The 20,986-nt window shown below is 44.9% G+C and overlaps 1 protein-coding gene across 1 annotated transcript; it reads right to left on the bottom strand.

The window, feature by feature from the left end:
• Positions 1-651: 651 nt before the first annotated feature.
• Positions 652-12,629, bottom strand: ADAMTS4 (ADAM metallopeptidase with thrombospondin type 1 motif 4). The gene is made up of 9 exons (XM_069950061.1): positions 11,527-12,629; positions 5,183-5,521; positions 4,951-5,083; positions 4,673-4,843; positions 4,308-4,594; positions 4,030-4,216; positions 3,773-3,948; positions 3,316-3,491; positions 652-3,086 (listed from the first exon to the last, which is right to left on the bottom strand). Exons 1-9 carry the CDS (start codon positions 12,163-12,165, stop codon positions 2,651-2,653), a joined length of 2,544 nt encoding a protein of 847 aa, XP_069806162.1. The 5' UTR covers positions 12,166-12,629; the 3' UTR covers positions 652-2,650.
• Positions 12,630-20,986: the final 8,357 nt, after the last annotated feature.

Genomic DNA, 20,986 nt, shown 5'->3' with positions numbered 1-20,986 from the left:
ATCTATCTATCTATCTATCTATCTATCTATCTATCTATCTATCTATTATCTATCTATCTATCTCCTATCTATCTATCTATCTATCTATCTCCTATCTATCTATCTATCTCCTATCTATCTATTATCTATCTATCTATCTCTTATCTATCTCTTATCTATCTCCTATCTATCTCCTATCTATCTATCTATCTATCATCTATCTATCTATCTCCTATCTAATATCTATCTATCTCCTATCTATCTATCTATCTATCTCCTATCTATCTATCTATCTATCTATCTATCTATCTATCTATCTATCTATCTATCTCCTATCTATCTAATATCTATCTATCATCTATCTATCATCTATCTATCATCTATCTATCATCTATCTATCTATCTATCTATCTCCTATCTATCTATCTCCTATCTATCTATCTATCTATCTATCTATCTATCTATCTATCTATCTAATATCTATCTATCTCCTATCTATCTATCTATCTATCTCCTATCTATCTATCTATCTATCTATCTATCTATCCATCTCCTATCTATCTATCTATCTATCTATCTATCTATCTATCTATCTATCTATCTATCTATCTATCTATCTCCGTATCAGGATTAGACGTCTCCCAGGACACAATAAATCAGGACTCTTTCTTATATAAATAGGTTTTAAATAATTCTTTGCATTTGTAACAATAGCAAAAAAGGTACAATAATACAAAAACATTGCTGCTATTACTGGCTGATTTAACCCTTCCCACACCTGAGACTCCCATGGTCCTGCTGCGAGGCTGTGGTGGTATGGTAGCAGTGGCGGGCCCAGGAGAAGGGTCGTGTCTGCGGATGTGCCGCACCAGGAGGAGAGTCCTGTACGTTACTAGTGTTCTCTATGGGGGTGCTGTTTGCTATACTATTAGTAGGTTAGTGGGTCGGAGCATTGTTTTTCTTCTATTGTTTGTAGTTGTCTTTCTGATCTGCTCCATACATAGAGCCACTTGGCAGCTCCATGTTGTCTCTGTGCGTTTTGTGTGGTCACATGACACGAGCCGCACACTTTAGATGTATGGTTATTCTGTAATAATGAGAACCAGTGCTGGCCGTGGATCTGCCTGGAGTTTGTAGACATGTGGAGGAGCATGTGTTGTGCAGAAGGCCTGGGAAGCTGCTGGTGGGGGGCTCCTAAATGTCATGAGTCTCTGAGATGGTCTGGATGATACTAATTGTGGTAATATCCCAGCTGCTGGTGGTCGAGAGGCATAAATCTTAGGACGGGACGTAATGGTCCGATAGGAGAAATGTAAAGCGATGAGTTCCTGTGCGTTCCTATGGGTACTGCTACACCGTGAGTGTCTGGATGTGGCCTACCTCTGATGACTACAGATATCTATTCTATGTCGCTTGGACGTGCAGCCATAGATACAATGTTTTGCAGTTTTCGGGCATCTTGTACCATAAAATGATAACATAAAAAGCCTACAAATGAATAAATACATAAATAGCATGTTTGTGCACAGTGGGCCGGGCAGCACCCAGTCGGTAAGCTCCATTCACCCAGTTACACTTTCAGCCAACTTAAGTTATTCCAGAACTTTCTAGCTACATACTCTGGTATCAATAGCACCAATGGTATGTTCCATGGAACTGGTGTGACCCGTATCCAGCTCGATTAAGCTCTGTGTCCACTGAAGGACGGGGGTTGTGGTGCAGACACCTTCTATAGCACCTTTGTCTCACATCTGAAGAGACAATCTACAATCTAATGGACATTGTATGGTAGGAATACCATGAGTGAGGCCACCAGGGTAGAAGTACTCTATGGTAGACTTCCTCAGGTGGGATATTACAGTAGCTAAGCTTCCAATCCCAATGAGGAGGTCAGAGTCTTCCACCATTGGGATTAGGTGTCTGCCTTCCACTAACCTATGACTATGACTTTTTGACTAAATTACTTCTAGATTCCTCGAATCAACATCTTCTGGCATTGTTCCTCAACACTGCCCTTTTGGGGGTAGCTACTAGCACTCTCAGGGTTTTCCTCAAGGTTTTGGTTTCAACATATTCATCCTATATATTTATTTAATGTTCATATTAAATAATTTCGGGTATCCAGACCCTACTCAGTCCACAATGAGGAATCAGCTCCTCAGAACCAGTTATCGTAGACTTCCTTGATGAGTTCTTCAACTACTGCAACATTGTAAAATATGGCAAAGTTCTACAACCTGGTGGTCACCCTCATACCGTTTGGCATTAAATGTTCATAGGGGATGTAAAGAAATGTCCAGATGAATTAGAAGGCCAAAGGTGAGATGTTTCGGCAGAAGCCACTAGTGGTGGACCAGCCATCATCACTGGCTCATTGTAGGAGTCCTATTTTTCTATACAAGATTCTTCTTCAAGGCTCTGTTAAGATTTCTGTACCACTTCTGATCACCCATTATGAGAAGTTTATGGATGATTATATGCTCTGTGAGCCAACAAGGCAGGTGTAGGAGTGACCATTAAATGGCCAAACTGCCTTAAATGTGAACAAGGATACTGAAGAAGACAAGGTTCTTGAGGCCCTTACATCCTCTTAACACCTTCATTTCAAGCCTATTATAACAAGGCAAAAGTAAGTTTGTTTGTTATGTTTTTTGTCCACTATAAGTTTGGCCTATTTTTGGCTATTTCTTGTCCTCCTCAGAATTTCGAGAATCTGTGCTCTTCGCTTCACCCAGTCTTCTGCTGGTTTCTTTGGTGGGGTTGAACGTGTGGATGGTTTGGGGACAAAGAAAGTGTACTTGAGACGTGGGGCTCTCTGGTCACTTACAACCAAAGCTTGAACAGTCAAGGACTCTTTCAGGGGTCCACGTCCTACAATGGTCTCCATGGATTTGGTGGCTCCACTGTACCGTAAGGTCAGTCCTCCTCCAATGTTAACATCAACTTCAGATGGCACCAGGATGTAGTTACCATTGAGAGCATAAGTTCCATCCTGTCGTTTCAAAGCGAGGTAGACCCCATCACTGGTGGAAGATGAGCCACTGTTCTGACGAATCAGGATGTTGGTTGCACCGGCTGGGATGGTAACCACGTCATTGTATCCATACCTGCAACAGAATTATAATGTGGAAAATCACTAAAGTGCCTTCAGTCATCTCGGGGAATGCATAAATCACTGCTTGAATGTATATATTGTGTAGAGTGACCACAAACTAGATGTATATACAGTATACATGATACTATCACTGTTGGAGGTGTTTTGGGGGTCACCCATTACTTCCTATGTAGCTATGACAAAAAGTTAGACATGGAAGGCAATAGCAGTGATGTCTTTACCTAGATTTTGTAAAGGATCCATACGTCTTGGTACAGGCAGAGCCATTTCCTCCACACACCATGCATTTGTCAAATTTCTTCTTGGATCCAATAACACGGTCACACCCGGCATGTACACAGCGACCCTGTACGCACACGGAGGTTGAGTCCGGAGAACATGGAGTGCCATCTGCCACCTTAAGAAGAGAATAGATAGGATTGCATTAAAGTTCAGTAACTTCATAACTTTTTTATCGCCATATTGTACACATAAGCCATACACCCAGAGCTGCAGTTACAGTTCTGTTGCTTTCCTGTAAAATCTTAGCCTCCCAGACCCCATACCTCCGCCCAGCTTTTCTGAGTGGGGAATCTCATCTAAACTATAAGTGCTGACAGATTCCAGTTGCAGTCAGCAATTTAGTAAATTCAGCTCTAGATGTGACTGGAAAACTTTGTACTCTGTCTTGATACTCACTCTTGGCTCAAGCACATAGTAGTATCCCAGGGGTCGGGACTGGCAGGTGAGTTTGCACTGATCTTTCTCTGCTATTCCATTGTAACGTGGTACCCAGTCCATGGGCGATGGGAACCCCTTGAAGAGATCGACTCTGTGGTTGTACATGGCGCACTGCTGTTCTCTATAAGTCATTGCTAAAATATAAAGAAAACATTGTTTACATTCCCATAATTGACTCCGGCACCAAGTTGGCTGCCATAATGAATTCTACTCACCATTGCCGGATGGGCACTCTTGGGTATTGCAGGATCGATATTGCGTCCTCTTCCCCTCACAGTATTTGCCTCCATTTCGTGGGACTGGCTTGTTGCACTCACGGTGAGAAAATTGCACGCCACCCCCACATGTTCTGGAGCATTCTCCATAGGGACCCCAGGAGCCCCAGCCTCCATTAACTGGTGTCTGTAGGTAGAAGAACAGCAGATGTTTAGAGTTTGGACTGTAGTGCTGAGCATCACTTGATACAGGGTCACCTGGCATCCAGAATACTTACATTATAAGCTTTCATCTCCACACGGTTGATACATCGTCCGTTCATGCAGGTCTTGCCCACACCACATTGGGTACCATCTGCCCAAGGAAAGTGCTTAGTTTGGCACATGAAATGGCCGTCTATCCTGCCAGTACACCACAAGGATGAGCAGGGAGTGTGCAGGTTGGGGCAATGACGAGAGTCTGGCCCAAAAGTCAACTGACACTGACGATCGGAGTCATAGTCATTGCCTGGGAATGGTACTGGTAGTCGTAGAGGAGCATGAGGTTTATCCAGCAGACAATGACCTGGAGGGGAAAGAAGTGCTGTCAGTATTCTGCTTAGAAATTTTTTAGGGACATTGACTAGTGGCTCATCTAACATACCATTTCCATTGTCCAAGAAGTCTGTTATGAACTTGGCACTGCAAGGTGACCACAGCTCCTCTGGGTCTACGTAGGACATGACTGGTGCCATCATGTGTCTCGTGTTGCTGGCTGGGCGGTTCAAATCAACACATGGCTTGGAGTTGTCATGAAGCATGTTGAACACGTGACCTGTAGTCAATAAGAGATAATGTTACTGTGGTCACCAGGTCGTCACCAACATCAACTTGTCCTTCCCAGGAAGCTATGTTTTCAGTGATAAACCTTCATGAACTTACCAAGCTCATGAGCAGCGGTAAATGCAGACTGCAAGCCATCATCTTCCACGATGGAACAGCTCCGTGATGGATCGCAGACCGTCCCAACATCAGCCATACCCAGCGTATCACAGGTGGACACTCCACAGAGGTTCTGGTAACGAAACATACACTAAGTATACATGGAATTCACTCATACATTAAAGTGTGTTGTCTTCTCACATCTAGAGCTGCATGTATACTAACCACTTACTTGTCTGGTGAAGAGTATTGCGGTGTCAAAGTGTTCAGAGTCAGAGTCGTTTGGCTTGTTCAGACCTTTCTGCCACTCACAGAAGTTTCTCAGCATCTCAGCAGCATTCGTGGTCATCTTCAGTCCCCCGTAGGTGTTAGATTTGTCTGCCCGGCCTATTACCACCAGCCGTGTCACCACAACATTAACTGGATTCTTCAGACTCGGGTGGCGGAAGAATTTGGCTGCAGCTGCCATGACTGTCAGCAGGTACCTCTTGAGGCCTGCACCGTGGAACGTTGCCATTGTCTCATCCGCAACCACCAGGGTCTCCACATAGCGAGGGACAGATGCGAAACGCTGTGAAAAATAAGAGAACGAAAAATCATGAAACAATGTAATGTAGCTTGAAAGAAGTCAACCTCTGGCTGAAAGAACCTCGAGTTGGCCTCATTTGTTTCTCCTTCCAGCAAGAGAAGGGTTACAAGAAGACTTGGAGAATAGACAGATATTTAGACAGCAGATAATAGGAACACAGTGTTGCAACGTAGAACATATGAGTTATGACCGTAGGAAGTCCTTAATCCCAAGAACGTGCATGAGAGGGGGAGGAGGGTCTGGGATTTTACACCTCCATCCATACAGATGACCTCACTGCTGACGTGGTTCTGCCGCTTCTCTCGCATTGTATATGTCATCTCGGACACTTAATACCAGCAGATACCAAAACAGTGAGGAGAGTTCCCCGAATACCAGTGTGTCCCCAGTCTTTTGGTGTGTTGTGTTCTTTTTTTTTTTTTAAAGATGACAGCTTCCTGGAAAAAACTTCCGAATGCTGCCGGCTGCTTATATTCGCGTCTCTACAAAGCTTGCGCAAAAGCAGTATTAATGGTATGTCCTCAGCGTGCATTACATAAACACTGCGTAATGTGTGGGATTGGAGGGGAGGACAGCTGATGGGTACGGGACGTACTGGGCCTCCTGAAATCCCTACAAATCTGGACTCTGTTGCATCTTATGTCACTCGGTTTCGATTTATAAGGATATTTCTTGGAAGGAATCGTGTTCTGATACGACCATTACTCAGAATGATCAGACTTCTTCTTTCAAGCTAGGGCCAAGATACAAGAAAATTCAGAGTACGGTAAAAGAAGCCTTGATGGTTGAGCGGGAGATCTTATCGATACGGTACAGTTACGCAAACAAGAGACTAACAGGGACTTATTTCCTTTCTGACTCCCTTTCATTTCCTTGAAGGCTCCTTATCCCATTTACGTTGCATTGTCGCTCATCACAGGATTTTATGGGTCATTGGCCCTGGATGCTGTTCACCTATTGAGCATTGTACGGTAACCCTACCCCTTCCTTCAAGACGTACAAAGAAAACATTCATTCATTCTTGGTCTGGGGTGGGGGGTATAGGTTGACTGAGTAAGCAATCATACATCAGAGCCTCATGTTTGGACCCCATGATGAGAGATGGCTGGCAAATCTCCACCCAGGGATGTGTAGGCAGTAGTGCCAACACGAGACAAAGCTTTACCATCATGCCGCCATGCCTCACTTCTTACTAACTCGTCCGCCATGGCTGTGCACACATAACCTTGCATTATTAATGTTCCTTTCTGCCCCCTCCTTTATCTTTTCTTTGAGTCGTCCACAAATCGAGCTTCTTGTACTAAAATAGTCACAACCTGTTTTTTCAGCTGTTCGACCCCCTGCTATAAGCCGAGCTTTTCCACTAAACAACAGACTTTCTCTTCTTATTACACAGCCTTGTTTTCTCTGCTCTATAAAGGTGCCTAAACACCTTCTATGAAAGTTGGCCAAACCAGCCACCACCTCCAGGACCGGCTAACAGCATAAGGTGTCGTATGAGGGATTTCTGGCAGACAGAGGATGGTGGATTTTTTATGCCTGACCCTATTGTTCTGGGAGCGATAAGCTGGCACCAGAGTAGTAGTGATCCCGATTTCGTGGTCCCTTTGTCAAACCACTGCCCGCTGTTTGCACTGGAGGTGGCACTGGTGCCCCCTTAATGATATCTCCACCCCTTAGTGTCTGATTCTAATTGAGTTGTGTCACCGAGGGGATGTCATTACACTGGTGGGCACTGGGCCTGCCTCCATTGCATACAACAGGCCGATGTACATATAGAAAACAGTGCCAAGTCGGGCAACATAAAATGAAAAAAATTGCTTTACCAAATGGTACGTTCGCTTTAAGGCCCCCATAGCCATCTAATGTATACAATGGCCTCCAACTTTGCCCTGATATGGGGAGAAGAGCAGGATTGGACATGTTTAATTTCAAGTACCTTATCTTTCTTGAGGAGATAATCTAAGAAGGCGTCAGAGGAGTCTTACCCCCCTGTTTCCTTTCCAACCTCATGGACTTTCAGTAGAGTTTTCATATGTGCACTGTTGGCTGAGTTAGAGAACATCAAGTAATAGAAGAAGCATAAAATATGTGATTTGGGAGAAGGTGGCCTGGGCCAGTCATTACTACCATAGATGCCATAGAACATTAAGAGCCACCACTTGAGAGCATTAAGAGCCACCATTAAGAGATTTAAGAGCCACCACTTGACCACTTTGTCACCCAGGCTTGACGACTGTTAAAACTCAAACAATAAGGATAACCTACAGAGCCAGCTGTGATGTATAGCAGACAGGAAGGAGTCAACAGAACCAGGAAGAAGATGGCCAACGTCTCTCCAACTCCAGCACATTTTTGTATTTTTTGGAATGGCTCCTCCATAAATGAGAGTTCTCCGTCACATTGTACAAGATTGTTAGTGTATCTGATCTCATGGCGTTGAAACTGCCACGGCTAGCCAGCTACAGGCGGGATCGGCCTGTGGGGTTCTGCTGGGCTCGAGAGGGGAAGAAGATCGGTTCTGATTCAGGGTTTGCGTCACGTTTCTAGAAAACCATGGATGGCTGAGGGATAGGAGGCTGTCTACTTACATGTGACTCTACCAGGTGTCAGGGAGGAGATGGGCCCGAACCAGTGGGAGCCATTTATATGTACATCTCATCTATCTAAATCAGGAGTCTCCAGTTGGTATTAAACAATAACATCCAGATGGAGAACAACAGGCTGAGATCATTGATCTAGACGAAGGATTTGCAGAAACTCTGTAACCTCTTCAGCTGTTGGGGAACTACAACTCCCATCAAGTGCTGTTAGGTCTGTAGATGAAATGTGAGCAAGGAAAATCCCTCTTGGAGCCGCTGCATCTGTAATAAGGCTTTTCCGTTTTTACTCGTATATCTGGGTTAAGATGGAAAAAACGTCTTGGTAGAGTCTTGCTGGAAAACGGATGATTGTAGGAAAAATAGGTTTGTGGTAAAGGCATTAACCAACGTAACCTTACATTCCTTGGCTCGTGCCCAGACAACCCCAGTCTGTTCAGAGCTCCTGGAGACGCGGACATGTCAGTTTTCCATCTCCTATCGGCCCCCACAATAGGCTCAGACAGAAGTCAGTGGGAGACTTCAATGACTCAGGTTAACGGCCTTCTTTATTGACCGGTTCCTTCCTTCCTCACTCGAGTGGGATGTCTACCGCTATCCTTCCGTCTGCACCAGTCACCCCAGGAGGCTGCCATATTTCTTACTCCAAAAGACAATACGTCCAACCTTCCATGTTATAGAGCTAAACCATCTGGACCTCTCACCCTTACATTTACCATTTCAGATCTCCCAAGCTGTTAGGAAGATCCTAAAAAGTCTAACAGTATCCCAGAGGAGGAGCGTATGAGAGGAGGCCCCCCATCTATATGACTATATAATACTGCTTTTATATACAAGAATACAACAACTATAATACTGCTCCCTACATACAGAAATATAACTACTATAATACTGCTCCTATATACAGGAATATAACTACTATAATACTGCCCCTATATACAGGAATATAACTACTATAATACTGCTCCTATATACAGGAATATAACTACTATAATACCGCCCGCTATATACAGGGATATAACTACTATAATACTGCTCCTATATACAGGGATATAACTACTATAATACTGCTCCTATATACAGGAATATAACTACTATAATACTGCTCCTATATACAGGAATATAACTACTATAATACTGCTTTTATATACAAGAATATAACTACTATAATACTGCTCCTATATACAGGAATATAACTACTATAATACTGCCCCTATATACAGGAATATAACTACTATAATACTGCTCCTATATACAGGAATATAACTACTATAATACCGCCCCCTATATACAGGAATATAACTACTATAATACTGCTCCTATATACAGGAATATAACTGCTATATACCACCCTCTATATACAGGAATATAACTACTATAATACTGCTCCTATATACAGGAATATAACTGCTATATACCACCCTCTATATACAAGAATATAACTACTATAATACTGCTCCCTATATACAGGAATATAACTGCTATATACCGCCCTCTATATACAAGAATATAACTACTATAATACTGCTCCTATATACAGGAATATAACTACTATAATACTGCCCCTATATACAGGAATATAACTACTATAATACCGCCCTCTATATACAAGAATATAACTACTCATATATGTGACAATATACATTCTGTAAAGCTGCCCCCTATGGCCAGTGATATAGTAGTATTATCCTTATATATATATATATCTTATATAGATTTCTCATCCCTTGGACATTTCCATTGTGTTCTTCCGCTCCGGCATGTTCTTGTATGTAAACAGAGTGATCTGGAGGTGTGAGCGGCGCTCGCTGACATATCCTGACAGATCCTTTTCCAGATTGGCCCCTCCCATTCTCCGGTCAGATTCCTGTCATCAGACATCTCAGCTCGAGCCTCTCATCTCGGGACACGTTCTCATTCATCCACATACACCTGTACAAGCTTAGGATGTTTGGCATGGCACCGGACCCCTGAACTGGCTAAGAAGGGGGGACAATGATCTGAACGCCGCTAAGCAAAGCGTGACTGAATATGGCAGCCGTCCGGCAACCCCACTCTGAGGCCAAGTGATATCATATTGACGGGTGTCTGAATGAGGCTCAAAGCAAATGTTTCTTGGAAGTTTGAGAGGAATGTAGAACAGGTTAGGACAAGGATCAGCGAGGAGATAATCAGCACTGGATACATGTTACTTATCCCTCTAATGACCCCCAGTAAGTGGGCGCTACCTCTGCTTCCTGTCATCCTATGGGAGACCTCCTACAACCTCATGCCATCAGATGGGAACATTTACATAATGACCCTGGAATAACATCCAATCTCGAGCTCTTCACAAGACGCTCTTACTTCTTAACTTTAGTCTGGATCAGCACAGTACTGATCCCAGTTTTGTAGAATGACTTCAGCCCAACCCGCTAAAACATGAAAGGTTCTTCCTGCAAAGAACGAGGACTTCTGAACATGGTGTGATAGAGAAAAGCTATGGAGCTTTACAGCAGCTGCCGGACATTGAGCTCTAGGTTCATTGGTTCTTCCACTTGATTTCCCCGTCTTATAGAGTCATAGAGTTACTTCCCACTTCTTGGCACTCGGCATTAGCCACAAACACTACATCACCCACGGTTTCTTGTCTACAGACCTATATGATGTCGTCAACTATATCTGTTCATTTTCCTGACCTAGTTTCCAGGCTTTGCGGTGTTTCCATAGATGTGTAATTGGAGAAGTAGCATATCTCCAAGAATACTATGACCTGCCCACGACATTTCCCCCCACCTATCCCCTGGTACCGTTTAGCTGTTTCCTACTTATAAAATTTGTGATGAAACCACCAATTCGGCCCAGTCCATACATCCCGTCCTGTGCCAGTAATATCTCGCTGCCCATACATGGTTATACATGGGGAAAAATCAGACCTCAGGTTCACCCAGAGTCTCCGGACTCCCTGCAGGAGATCCACCAATAGTAAACTGCGGATGTTGCTAGCTCAGCTTTGGTAGAGTATCATGTTAGGACGGGAGTCTATTGGTCGGCACAGCTGCTTTGCATCACTGGCTTCACGGGTTCAAACCCAACCAGAATTTGGTTGATTTTCCTGTTTCCTCCTGGACAGGTTAACGGGTTGTGTCTTTGTATGTGAGGTCTATAAGGTCTATACGAGTGCAGGGTGACTAGTCTACAAGAGCAGCCGCCACACTCTGGTGATAAAACTAGACAGATCATGATCAACCTACTGGCGGTTGTCTGGCAGATAGGTGCAAAATATAACATGATGACTGCCAAACCACCAAGCTCAACTACAGTTTGCCCAGATACATAGTGTTACTGTAGTGTAAGTGACCAGGGATGTCATGGGGGTTACAGTGGGTAGTGTTCGGGCAATCTTACCTTAGCTCTCTTCGATTGTTGCTGATGGTGATTATTGCTGTCAGGTTCTCCTGGGACTCTCATGGACACTTGAGGACCGACATTGCACATGGGTCCATTGCCTTTCTCCGGCACCTTTCTCCTTATGATGTGAGCTCCAACACCTTCAGCGCTGTTTTGTCCTCCACCTTCCAGAGGTTGAATGTGGTATTCTGCCCCTCGGAACTGGAGAACACCCAAGAGAGATGCTCCATTGTAATTCACCGCAGCGATAGATTCCGGGTCAGAATTGACAGCACCGGTAAAGTAGCTGCCAGATTCGGACAGACCGTTGGCATCTGACTGTCCATTTCTGCCAACGTACTGTACCGTCAGGTCCTCTGAAAGGAAGCTGGGGTCTCTCTCCAAATCTAGGACAAATTCTTCACCGAAAGCGCGGAATCGGAAAATGAGGCGACTTTCCGAGGATACCTCGAAACCATTTCCAGGCCAGCCTGGCAGCTCTTGGCGGAAGCTGGAGTTTAGTCTTTCCGGAAACACAATTTCCTCCTTGTAACCGGCTTGAGGTCTCTCTCCAAGAGCGAGAACCACGTGTACCCAAGCAACAGTAACAACACTGAGGCAGATCAGGAACATAGAGCCGCACATCTTCATGGTCATCCTACAATGGATCGACAAACAATCCGCTCAAAAAAATCTAAAAACCCACAAATTTAAAAGAAAAGTGTAGGACCAAAACTGCTAGAACCTGAACTGAGAGTCCAGCTGTGAAGAAGACAAGTCAGTGCTCCGACCAGAGGAGAACTTGGAAGATTTCTCCTAAAGTCCAGAAACTTGTTTCATCGGGAGAAAATCCATCTTTCCAGCCTTGGAATCAATTTCTGGGCGTTTTTTTTTTTTTCTTTCTTTAAATAATTTCCTTTTCTTAGAAATTCAAGTCTTGCTGATTTTGTTCCACCAAAAGTTTTGTGCAAAATAAAAAAAAAGTATAAAAAATAGCAAAAACCTGAGCTGGAATCCAGTGAGGGAATGTGATAAGGATTTGGAGCCGGGGCTGGAGAATGTTGTGAAGCGTCTTGGCTCTGCTCCCTGCAGTTCTGTTGTGCGCTCTCCTTTCCCCTCTTGTTCTGTGAACTGACTGATCATTTTGCAGCAGGCTGTATTTAACAGCTGTCTCAGCTGAGCCCAGATTGGCTGGAGGTTTTTTTTTTCTCCTCTCTCTAAACAAAAATTGATGCAGCTCCAGCGCAGGGGGACACTGGAGATTTTTTTTCATGATGATTAATATCCTGCGCAACACCCCCCCCCCCCCCCCCCCCAAGAAAAAGTGGACCCCTGAAAGGAAGTTGTTAGGCGAGGAAGGGGTTAAGCGAGCAGCACTCCAGCCTTCCAAGTTCAGAAGGGCTGCAGAGAACAAAGATTGAGGCTCTGTTCCAACTTCTGACACAGCTGTTTTAATGTATGTCTGTATTACTCTGCCCTGGTTCCCAGCTTAGCACTGCTGAGCTCCAGCCGTCCGGCTCTCCTCTGGAGCTGCTCCAGCTTTACTTTAACTTGGAATTTTTTTTTATTTTGTATCCATAACGTGAAGGTGGATCTGCCCCGAAACACCAATAAAGACAAGTGATAATTACTTTATTAAACATTCATTCAGGTGAGGATGTTAAGGTCATGTCATGTGGTCACGTCCGTTATTTTGTGGCTGTACTAGCCAAACGCAGTCCCCGAAACATGGCAGCTAGAACTTTTGTATGTGTTTCTTTTCGACAAACATCAGTGATGAATGATTTTATCATAATTTAAATGAGTTTTCAGGATCGGGGACAATCAGTCCGACACCGAAAGATTCCGCAAAACTTTGTGACAGCGAAAGAGTCCGCGTAACTTGAGTCCATGTAACTTTGTGACACCGAAAGAGTCTGCGTAACTTTGTGTCACTGAAAGAGTCCGCGTAACTTTGTGTCACTGAAAGAGTCCGCGTAACTTTGTGTCACTGAAAGAGTCCGCGTAACTTTGTGTCACTGAAAGAGTCCGCGTAACTTTGTGTCACTGAAAGAGTCCGCGTAACTTTGTGTCACTGAAAGAGTCTGCGTAACTTTGTGTCACTGAAAGAGTTCGCGTAACTTTGTGTCACTGAAAGAGTCCGCGTAACTTTGTGTCACTGAAAGAGTCTGCGTAACTTTGTGTCACTGAAAGAGTCTGCGTAACTTTGTGTCACTGAAAGAGTCCGCGTAACTTTGTGTCACTAAAAGAGTCTGCGTAACTTTGTGATGTCAACATTCTTCACTACTTTAGGCCATTGTGTTGTAATGTTGTGTCTGCTACGCGGCCATGATGACGCCATTTCTTGTACACTGATGCCGTCTACTTCTCTCCTTTGTCTCCTTCGTGACCTTTGTGTCGTGTAAATCACCAGCTTAGTCCATTTTGCCCCAGTCAGGGGCCTCTTTCCTGATCTGCGTGACGGAAAACAATGTCTACTTAGCATAGTTCTGACTGCGTGGCCCACGTAACTACACCGTCCACCCCTCCTCCTTTTACTTCTTGACCCGTCTCTCCTTAGACGCCTTTATTTCTACATGTCTACTCCATACTGACAATTTCTCAGATCTAATTTCTGACTCCACTGCAGTGGTGGTTGGTCGGGGAATAGCTCAGCCAGGTGTTATGTTGTCATGACGCCAGTGCCGGTTGGGCACACAGGTATGGTGGAACACCTGCTTTTATTTTAGTAACGCTGACCTGCCGGGCTGTGAGGGGGTCCCTTGGGCAAATATGGTGGTCCGGAGTGGAGTTGTGACCCACCCGGACTAACGGTACCACAAATCACAGAAAGGGGAGGTGACCCAAGGAAGATGCAATTACTGTGTAGGTGCCGGAACAATAATCACTGAGTCCCGTTACAATAAATAAACTCTTTTACTGTAGAGATACTTGATACAGTCATATACAATGAACTTCTGACTTGACAATATAATTTAGACTCGACTGACAAGACTTGTACTGAGAGCTTTAGAGGAAGTACAGCCGTGCTAACTAGGTTGCGTGGAGAAGTAGAGTAAGTTCAGAGAAGTAGAGAGGAGGATGTCGAGAGAGTCCCAACCCAATGTAGTACTGTGCTCTGCCGGAACTTCAGAAATAAAGTAGACTTGAGAGTAGAGAGAATACTTGTGCCCATGTTTTGACTTCTTTGTCTTGCCCACCAGTGTCAAGCGACCCATCCTAAAGGGTTACACAAGCACTAGACCTTGTTACCTGGGTTGAGCAGATTGGTCAGAATTTTCTGGTTACACCCACGCTGCGAGATAGAGCAAAGTTGCTAGAAGCCTACGTATTCTATCTGGATCAGTTCCTCTTTCTTCAGGATACTGTTCTGCACTTTTAGACTCGATCACGGCGTGGGCTGGGATGATCCCTGACTTGTCCTCTCTGAGAGTGTCTAACACAGCATAGTGTGTAGAAATGAGTGTCCTTGTCTCCCATGTGTGTCTGTCCACTACCACACCTCAGACTACACTGGAGTTTGGCTCTAGCAGGGGACCTGGCATAAACCAGGTCGCAACGTGACTGCGGTGTGGAGTGTTCTGGCTTGTATCCTCCTTGTAACTACACTTCCTCTCCCCATGTGACTACCTACTACAGGGTATGTAATACCTGCTGTGAGTGGGTGAGAAGAGAGTATAAGAGAAGAAAGGAGAAAAGAGCTCTCATTGGTGCACAAATCACATACAACAATAACCCTTTGAGTACTACAGCTGTGCCATACTTAAGTATACAGTATCTATACTAGCGACATCTAGTGGCAAAACTTAAGTACGACTACATCACCACTTTTACTTAGAGTACAGGCTTTTGCAAAGGGTGTATACACTGGCAACACCCATGGTGGGATACCACACATCCATATATTTCATTCCTGTATGTGGATCATGTGACCTCTCACCATTTTGACTTTCAGATTTTAAACTACATCCTCATCCTTTCACATCTGCTTTGAAGCCCACAATGCATCATCTCAACATAACATGGGCTGCTACAGCCAGTACCATTTCTGCCTGCCGGGAGGACAGTCCTCATCGCTATAAGTATACAGTCAGGGAGGATGAACATCCGTTATAATTGTCCTCCCAAAAGGCTTGTGTGGAACAGTCCAAGCAGCTGGGATGGAGACCCCATTAAGAGCACAGAAACATATGCAATTTCCAGGGGGTCAGCATGCGATCCCATGATCCAACTTCAGGGAAGGATTCCAGGGATTTTCAGATATTGGCTGACTAGCTGCGTAATGAATGATAAAAAATGTGTGTTTCTTCATCTGACCCTCAAACTTTCAACCAGAAGTTGTAGTCTCCGCCTCTTTGACTCTTCATGAACAGAAGTTGGATTAAAGATTACACAGATGTCACATGACCAAATGGCTAAGAGCATACGTGACCCCCCATCTTCACCCCTTTGGGCCCATTACAACGTGTTGCTGTAATCTTGATGACCCCTCGGTGGCCTCCTCCAGTCTGAACATCTCCCTTCACGTCTCCTTCCTCTGACGCGTCAGGAAGATGCGGTTTATGGATTTTGTAGGAAAAACAAACCAGAATCTCTGAATATGAAACCCGTTCCCTGGAAGAGGATGGAATCAGCCGGAGCGGATACTATGGACGTGCCCAGGGGATCATTTATTTATCATGTGAATGGAAACCGCTAAGTTTATTTATCCTGGATGAACTTACAGCTGATGTCTGAGCGTCGCTCCGAAGCCCGCAGCACGGCCGGGAATTACCAGCCCGGGTGGCAGAGCGGGCACCATATTGGCACCATGGATACTATGGAGAATATATGTATATATGTATAGTATGGATTTAACCTGAGCGGCAGAGTAATTGGGCCGTACTTCTGATTGGCTGGATAGTTGTGACATCACTCAGGGCCAGTGATGTCACTTGTCCCAGACCTGGAGCTCCATCTTTCCAGGCTTTTATGTATTTATATAGTGCTGGGCTGTCCGCAGGGCTACATAGAAGTTATGTTACAGTGATACATTGAGACGCCGACCACAGAGCTTGCAGTCTAGCAGTAATATGAGCTCACCTCACACACCGGGGCTCACCTCACACACCGGGGCTCACCTCACACATTGGGGCTCACCTCGCACACCGGGGCTCACCTCGCACACCGGGGCTCACCTCACACACCGGGGCTCACCTCACACACCGGGGCTCACCTCACACATTGGGGCTCACCTCACACACTGGGGCTCACCTCGCACACCGGGGCTCACCTCGCACACCGGGGCTCACCTCACACACCGGGGCTCACCTCACACACTGGGGCTCACCTCACACATTGGGGCTCACCTCGCGGGGCTCACCTCGCACACCGGGGCTCACCTCGCACACCGGGGCTCACCTCGCACACCGGGGCTCACCTCGCACACCGGGGCTCACCTCACACACCGGGGCTCACCTCACACACCGGGGCTCACCTCGCACACCGGGGCTCACCTCGCACACCGGGGCTCACCTCGCACACCGGGGCTCACCTCCCACATTGGGGCTCACCTCGCACACTGGGGCTCACCTCGCACACTGGGGCTCACCTCGCACACTGGGGCTCACCTCGCACACCGGGGCACACATCACACACCGGGGCTCACCTCGCACACCGGGGCTCACCTCGCACACCGGGGCTCACCTCGCACACCGGGGCTCACCTCGCACACCGGGGCTCACCTCGCACACCGGGGCTCACCTCGCACACCGGGGCTCACCTCGCACACCGGGGCTCACCTCGCACACCGGGGCCCACCTCGCACACCGGGGCTCACCTCACACACCGGGGCTCACCTCACACACCGGGGCTCACCTCACACACCGGGGCTCACCTCACACACCGGGGCTCACCTCACACACCGGGGCTCACCTCACACACCGGGGCTCACCTCACACACCGGGGCTCACCTCACACCGGGGCTCACCTCCCACACCGGGGCTCACATCACACACCGGGGCTCACCTCGCACACCGGTGCACACATCACACACCGGGGCTCACCTTGCACACTGGGCTTCACGTCACACACCGGGGCTCACGTCACACACCGGGGCTCACCTTGCACACTGGGCTTCACGTCACACATCGGGGCACACATCACACACTGGGTTTCACCTCACACATTGGGGCTCACCTCGCACACCAGGGCACACATCACACACCGGGGCTCACCTTGCACACTGGGCTTCACGTCACACACCGGGGCTCACGTCACACACCGGGGCTCACGTCACACACCGGAGCTCACATCATACACCGGATACTAAATGCAAGGTTGCTGTAATATTGAGCCATTGGCCACATCCAGGTAGTGGCTTCTGTGTGTAATCTGAGGGTTTCCTGTGCAGGTGGATGGTAGCGGCCTCCATGACACTGCAGGAGATGTAGTAACACTTCATTGGTAATGACCATCACAGCGCAATGACATCAGCACATACTAATAATAAGAGTTAAATAAGCAGCGGGCAGCCCAGGAAGAGCCGGAGCCGTCTCATATATCCAACCTCCCCCGCCACCGGGAACCCACAAATATAAGGGGGTGCCAGGAGACTGACAGCAATATAACAGGAGGAGACCCAACAAGTGTCAGCGTCTCACTATCCTGCTCACCAAGTGTCACTATCCTGCACCCCAAGTCTCACTATCCTGCACCCCAAGTGTCACTATCCTACAACACCTGTCACTATCCTGCACCCCAAGTGTCACTATCCTGCACCCCGAGTGTCACTATCCTGCACCCCAAGTGTCACTATCCTACACCCCCTGTCACTATCCTGCACCCCGAGTGTCACTATCCTGCACCCCGAGTGTCACTATCCTGCACCCCAAGTGTCACTATCCTGCACCCCGAGTGTCACTATCCTGTACCCCAAGTGTCACTATCCTGTACACCAAGTGTCACTATCCTGTACCCCGAGTGTCACTATCCTGTACCCCAAGTGTCACTATCCTGTACCCCGAGTGTCACTATCCTGCACCCCAAGTGTCACTATCCTGCACCCCGAGTGTCACTATCCTGCACCCCGAGTGTCACTATCCTGCACCCCGAGTGTCACTATCCTGTACCCCGAGTGTCAGCCTATCATTATGTTTTGTGTATGTATATAGTTATGTATACAGTATATACGTTGTGTGTATATTATAGATGTGTATACGCCTATATGGACACGTCCTGTGTATACATATATATTATAGATGTGTATAAGGCTATGTTCACACAACGTAAAACTATGGCCGTAGTTCTCGCCGCAGAACTACAGCCGTAGTTTTGCAGTGTGTAACATAGCCTAATTTGTAATGGGATCCTGGCCGGAGCGTACACACATCGTATACTCTCCGGCCGGGAGCCCATGCGGCGCCGGAACAAAACTGACAGGTCAGTTTTCTGCGGCCGGAAGCCCTGTCAGTTCACAGAGTGAAGCGAGCGGCCGCTTGCTTCACTGTGTGTATTGGGAAGCTCTGATGCGGGAGCGCGCTGATGCGCCCGCATCAGAGCTCCACGGCCTGACGGATCATCCGGCCGGTACTTAAGTACCAGCCGCGATGATCCGGGCAACAGACCGACCGTTCCGTGACCTGGCCGGGGTCACGGAACGGCCGGTCTGATACGCCGTGGGAACATAGCCTAAGTCTGTATGGACACGTCCTGTGTATATAGCTGTATATTATAAATGTGTATATCCCTGTATGGACACGTCCTGTGTATGTGTATATATATATATATATATATATATATATATATATATATAGCTGTATATTATAGATGTGTATATACCTGTATGGACACGTCCTGTGTATATAGCTGTATATTATAGATGTGTATATCCCTGTATGGACACGTCCTGTGTATATAGCTGTATATTATAGATGTGTATATCCCTGTATGGACACGTCCTGTGTATGTATATATATATATATATATATATATATATATATATATATATATATATATGTATATATATATATAGCTGTATATTATAGATATGTATATCCCTGTATGGACACGTCCTGTGTATGTATATATATATAAATATATATATATAGCTGTATATTATAGATGTGTATATCCCTGTATGGACACGTCCTGTGTATATAGCTGTATATTATAGATGTGTATATACCTGTATGGACACGTCCTGTGTATATAGCTGTATATTATAAATGTGTATATCCCTGTATGGACACGTCCTGTGTATGTGTATACATATATATATATATATATATATATATATAGCTGTATATTATAGATGTGTATATCCCTGTATGGACACGTCCTGTGTATATAGCTGTATATTATAGATGTGTATATACCTGTATGGACACGTCCTGTGTATATAGCTGTATATTATAGATGTGTATATCCCTGTATGGACACGTCCTGTGTATGTATATATATATATATATATATATATATATATATATATATATATATATATATGTATATTATAAATGTGTATATACCTGTATGGACACGTCCTGTGTATGTATATATATATATATATATATATATATAGCTGTATATTATAGATGTGTATATACCTGTATGGACACGTCCTGTGTATGTATATATATATATATATATATATATATATATATATATATATATGTATATTATAAATGTGTATATCCCTGTATGGACACGTCCTGTGTATGTATATATATATATATATATATATATATATATATATATATAGCTGTATATTATAGATGTGTATATCCCTGTATGGACACGTCCTGTGTATATAGCTGTATATTATAGATGTGTATATACCTGTATGGACACGTCCTGTGTATATAACTGTATATTATAGATGTGTATATACCTGTATGGACACGTCCTGTGTATATAACTGTATATTATAAATGTGTATATCCCTGTATGGACACGTCCTGTGTATGTGTATACATATATATATATATATATATATATATATATATATATATATATATATATATAGCTGTATATTATACATGTGTATATCCCTGTATGGACACGTCCTGTGTATATAGCTGTATATTATAGATGTGTATATACCTGTATGGACACGTCCTGTGTATGTGTATACATATATATATATATATATATATATATATATATATATATATATATATAGCTGTATATTATACATGTGTATATCCCTGTATGGACACGTCCTGTGTATATAGCTGTATATTATAGATGTGTATATACCTGTATGGACACGTCCTGTGTATATAACTGTATATTATAGATGTGTATATACCTGTATGGACACGTCCTGTGTATATAGCTGTATATTATAGATGTGTATATACCTGTATGGACACGTCCTGTGTATATAGCTGTATATTATAGATGTGTATATCCCTGTATGGACACGTCCTGTGTATGTGTATACATATATATATATATATATATATATATATAGCTGTATATTATAGATGTGTATATCCCT

Source organism: Dendropsophus ebraccatus, chromosome 13, assembly GCF_027789765.1.
Source record: "Dendropsophus ebraccatus isolate aDenEbr1 chromosome 13, aDenEbr1.pat, whole genome shotgun sequence".
Classification (NCBI taxonomy): domain Eukaryota; kingdom Metazoa; phylum Chordata; class Amphibia; order Anura; family Hylidae; genus Dendropsophus; species Dendropsophus ebraccatus.
This window is presented reverse-complemented; position numbering and strand designations above follow the sequence as displayed.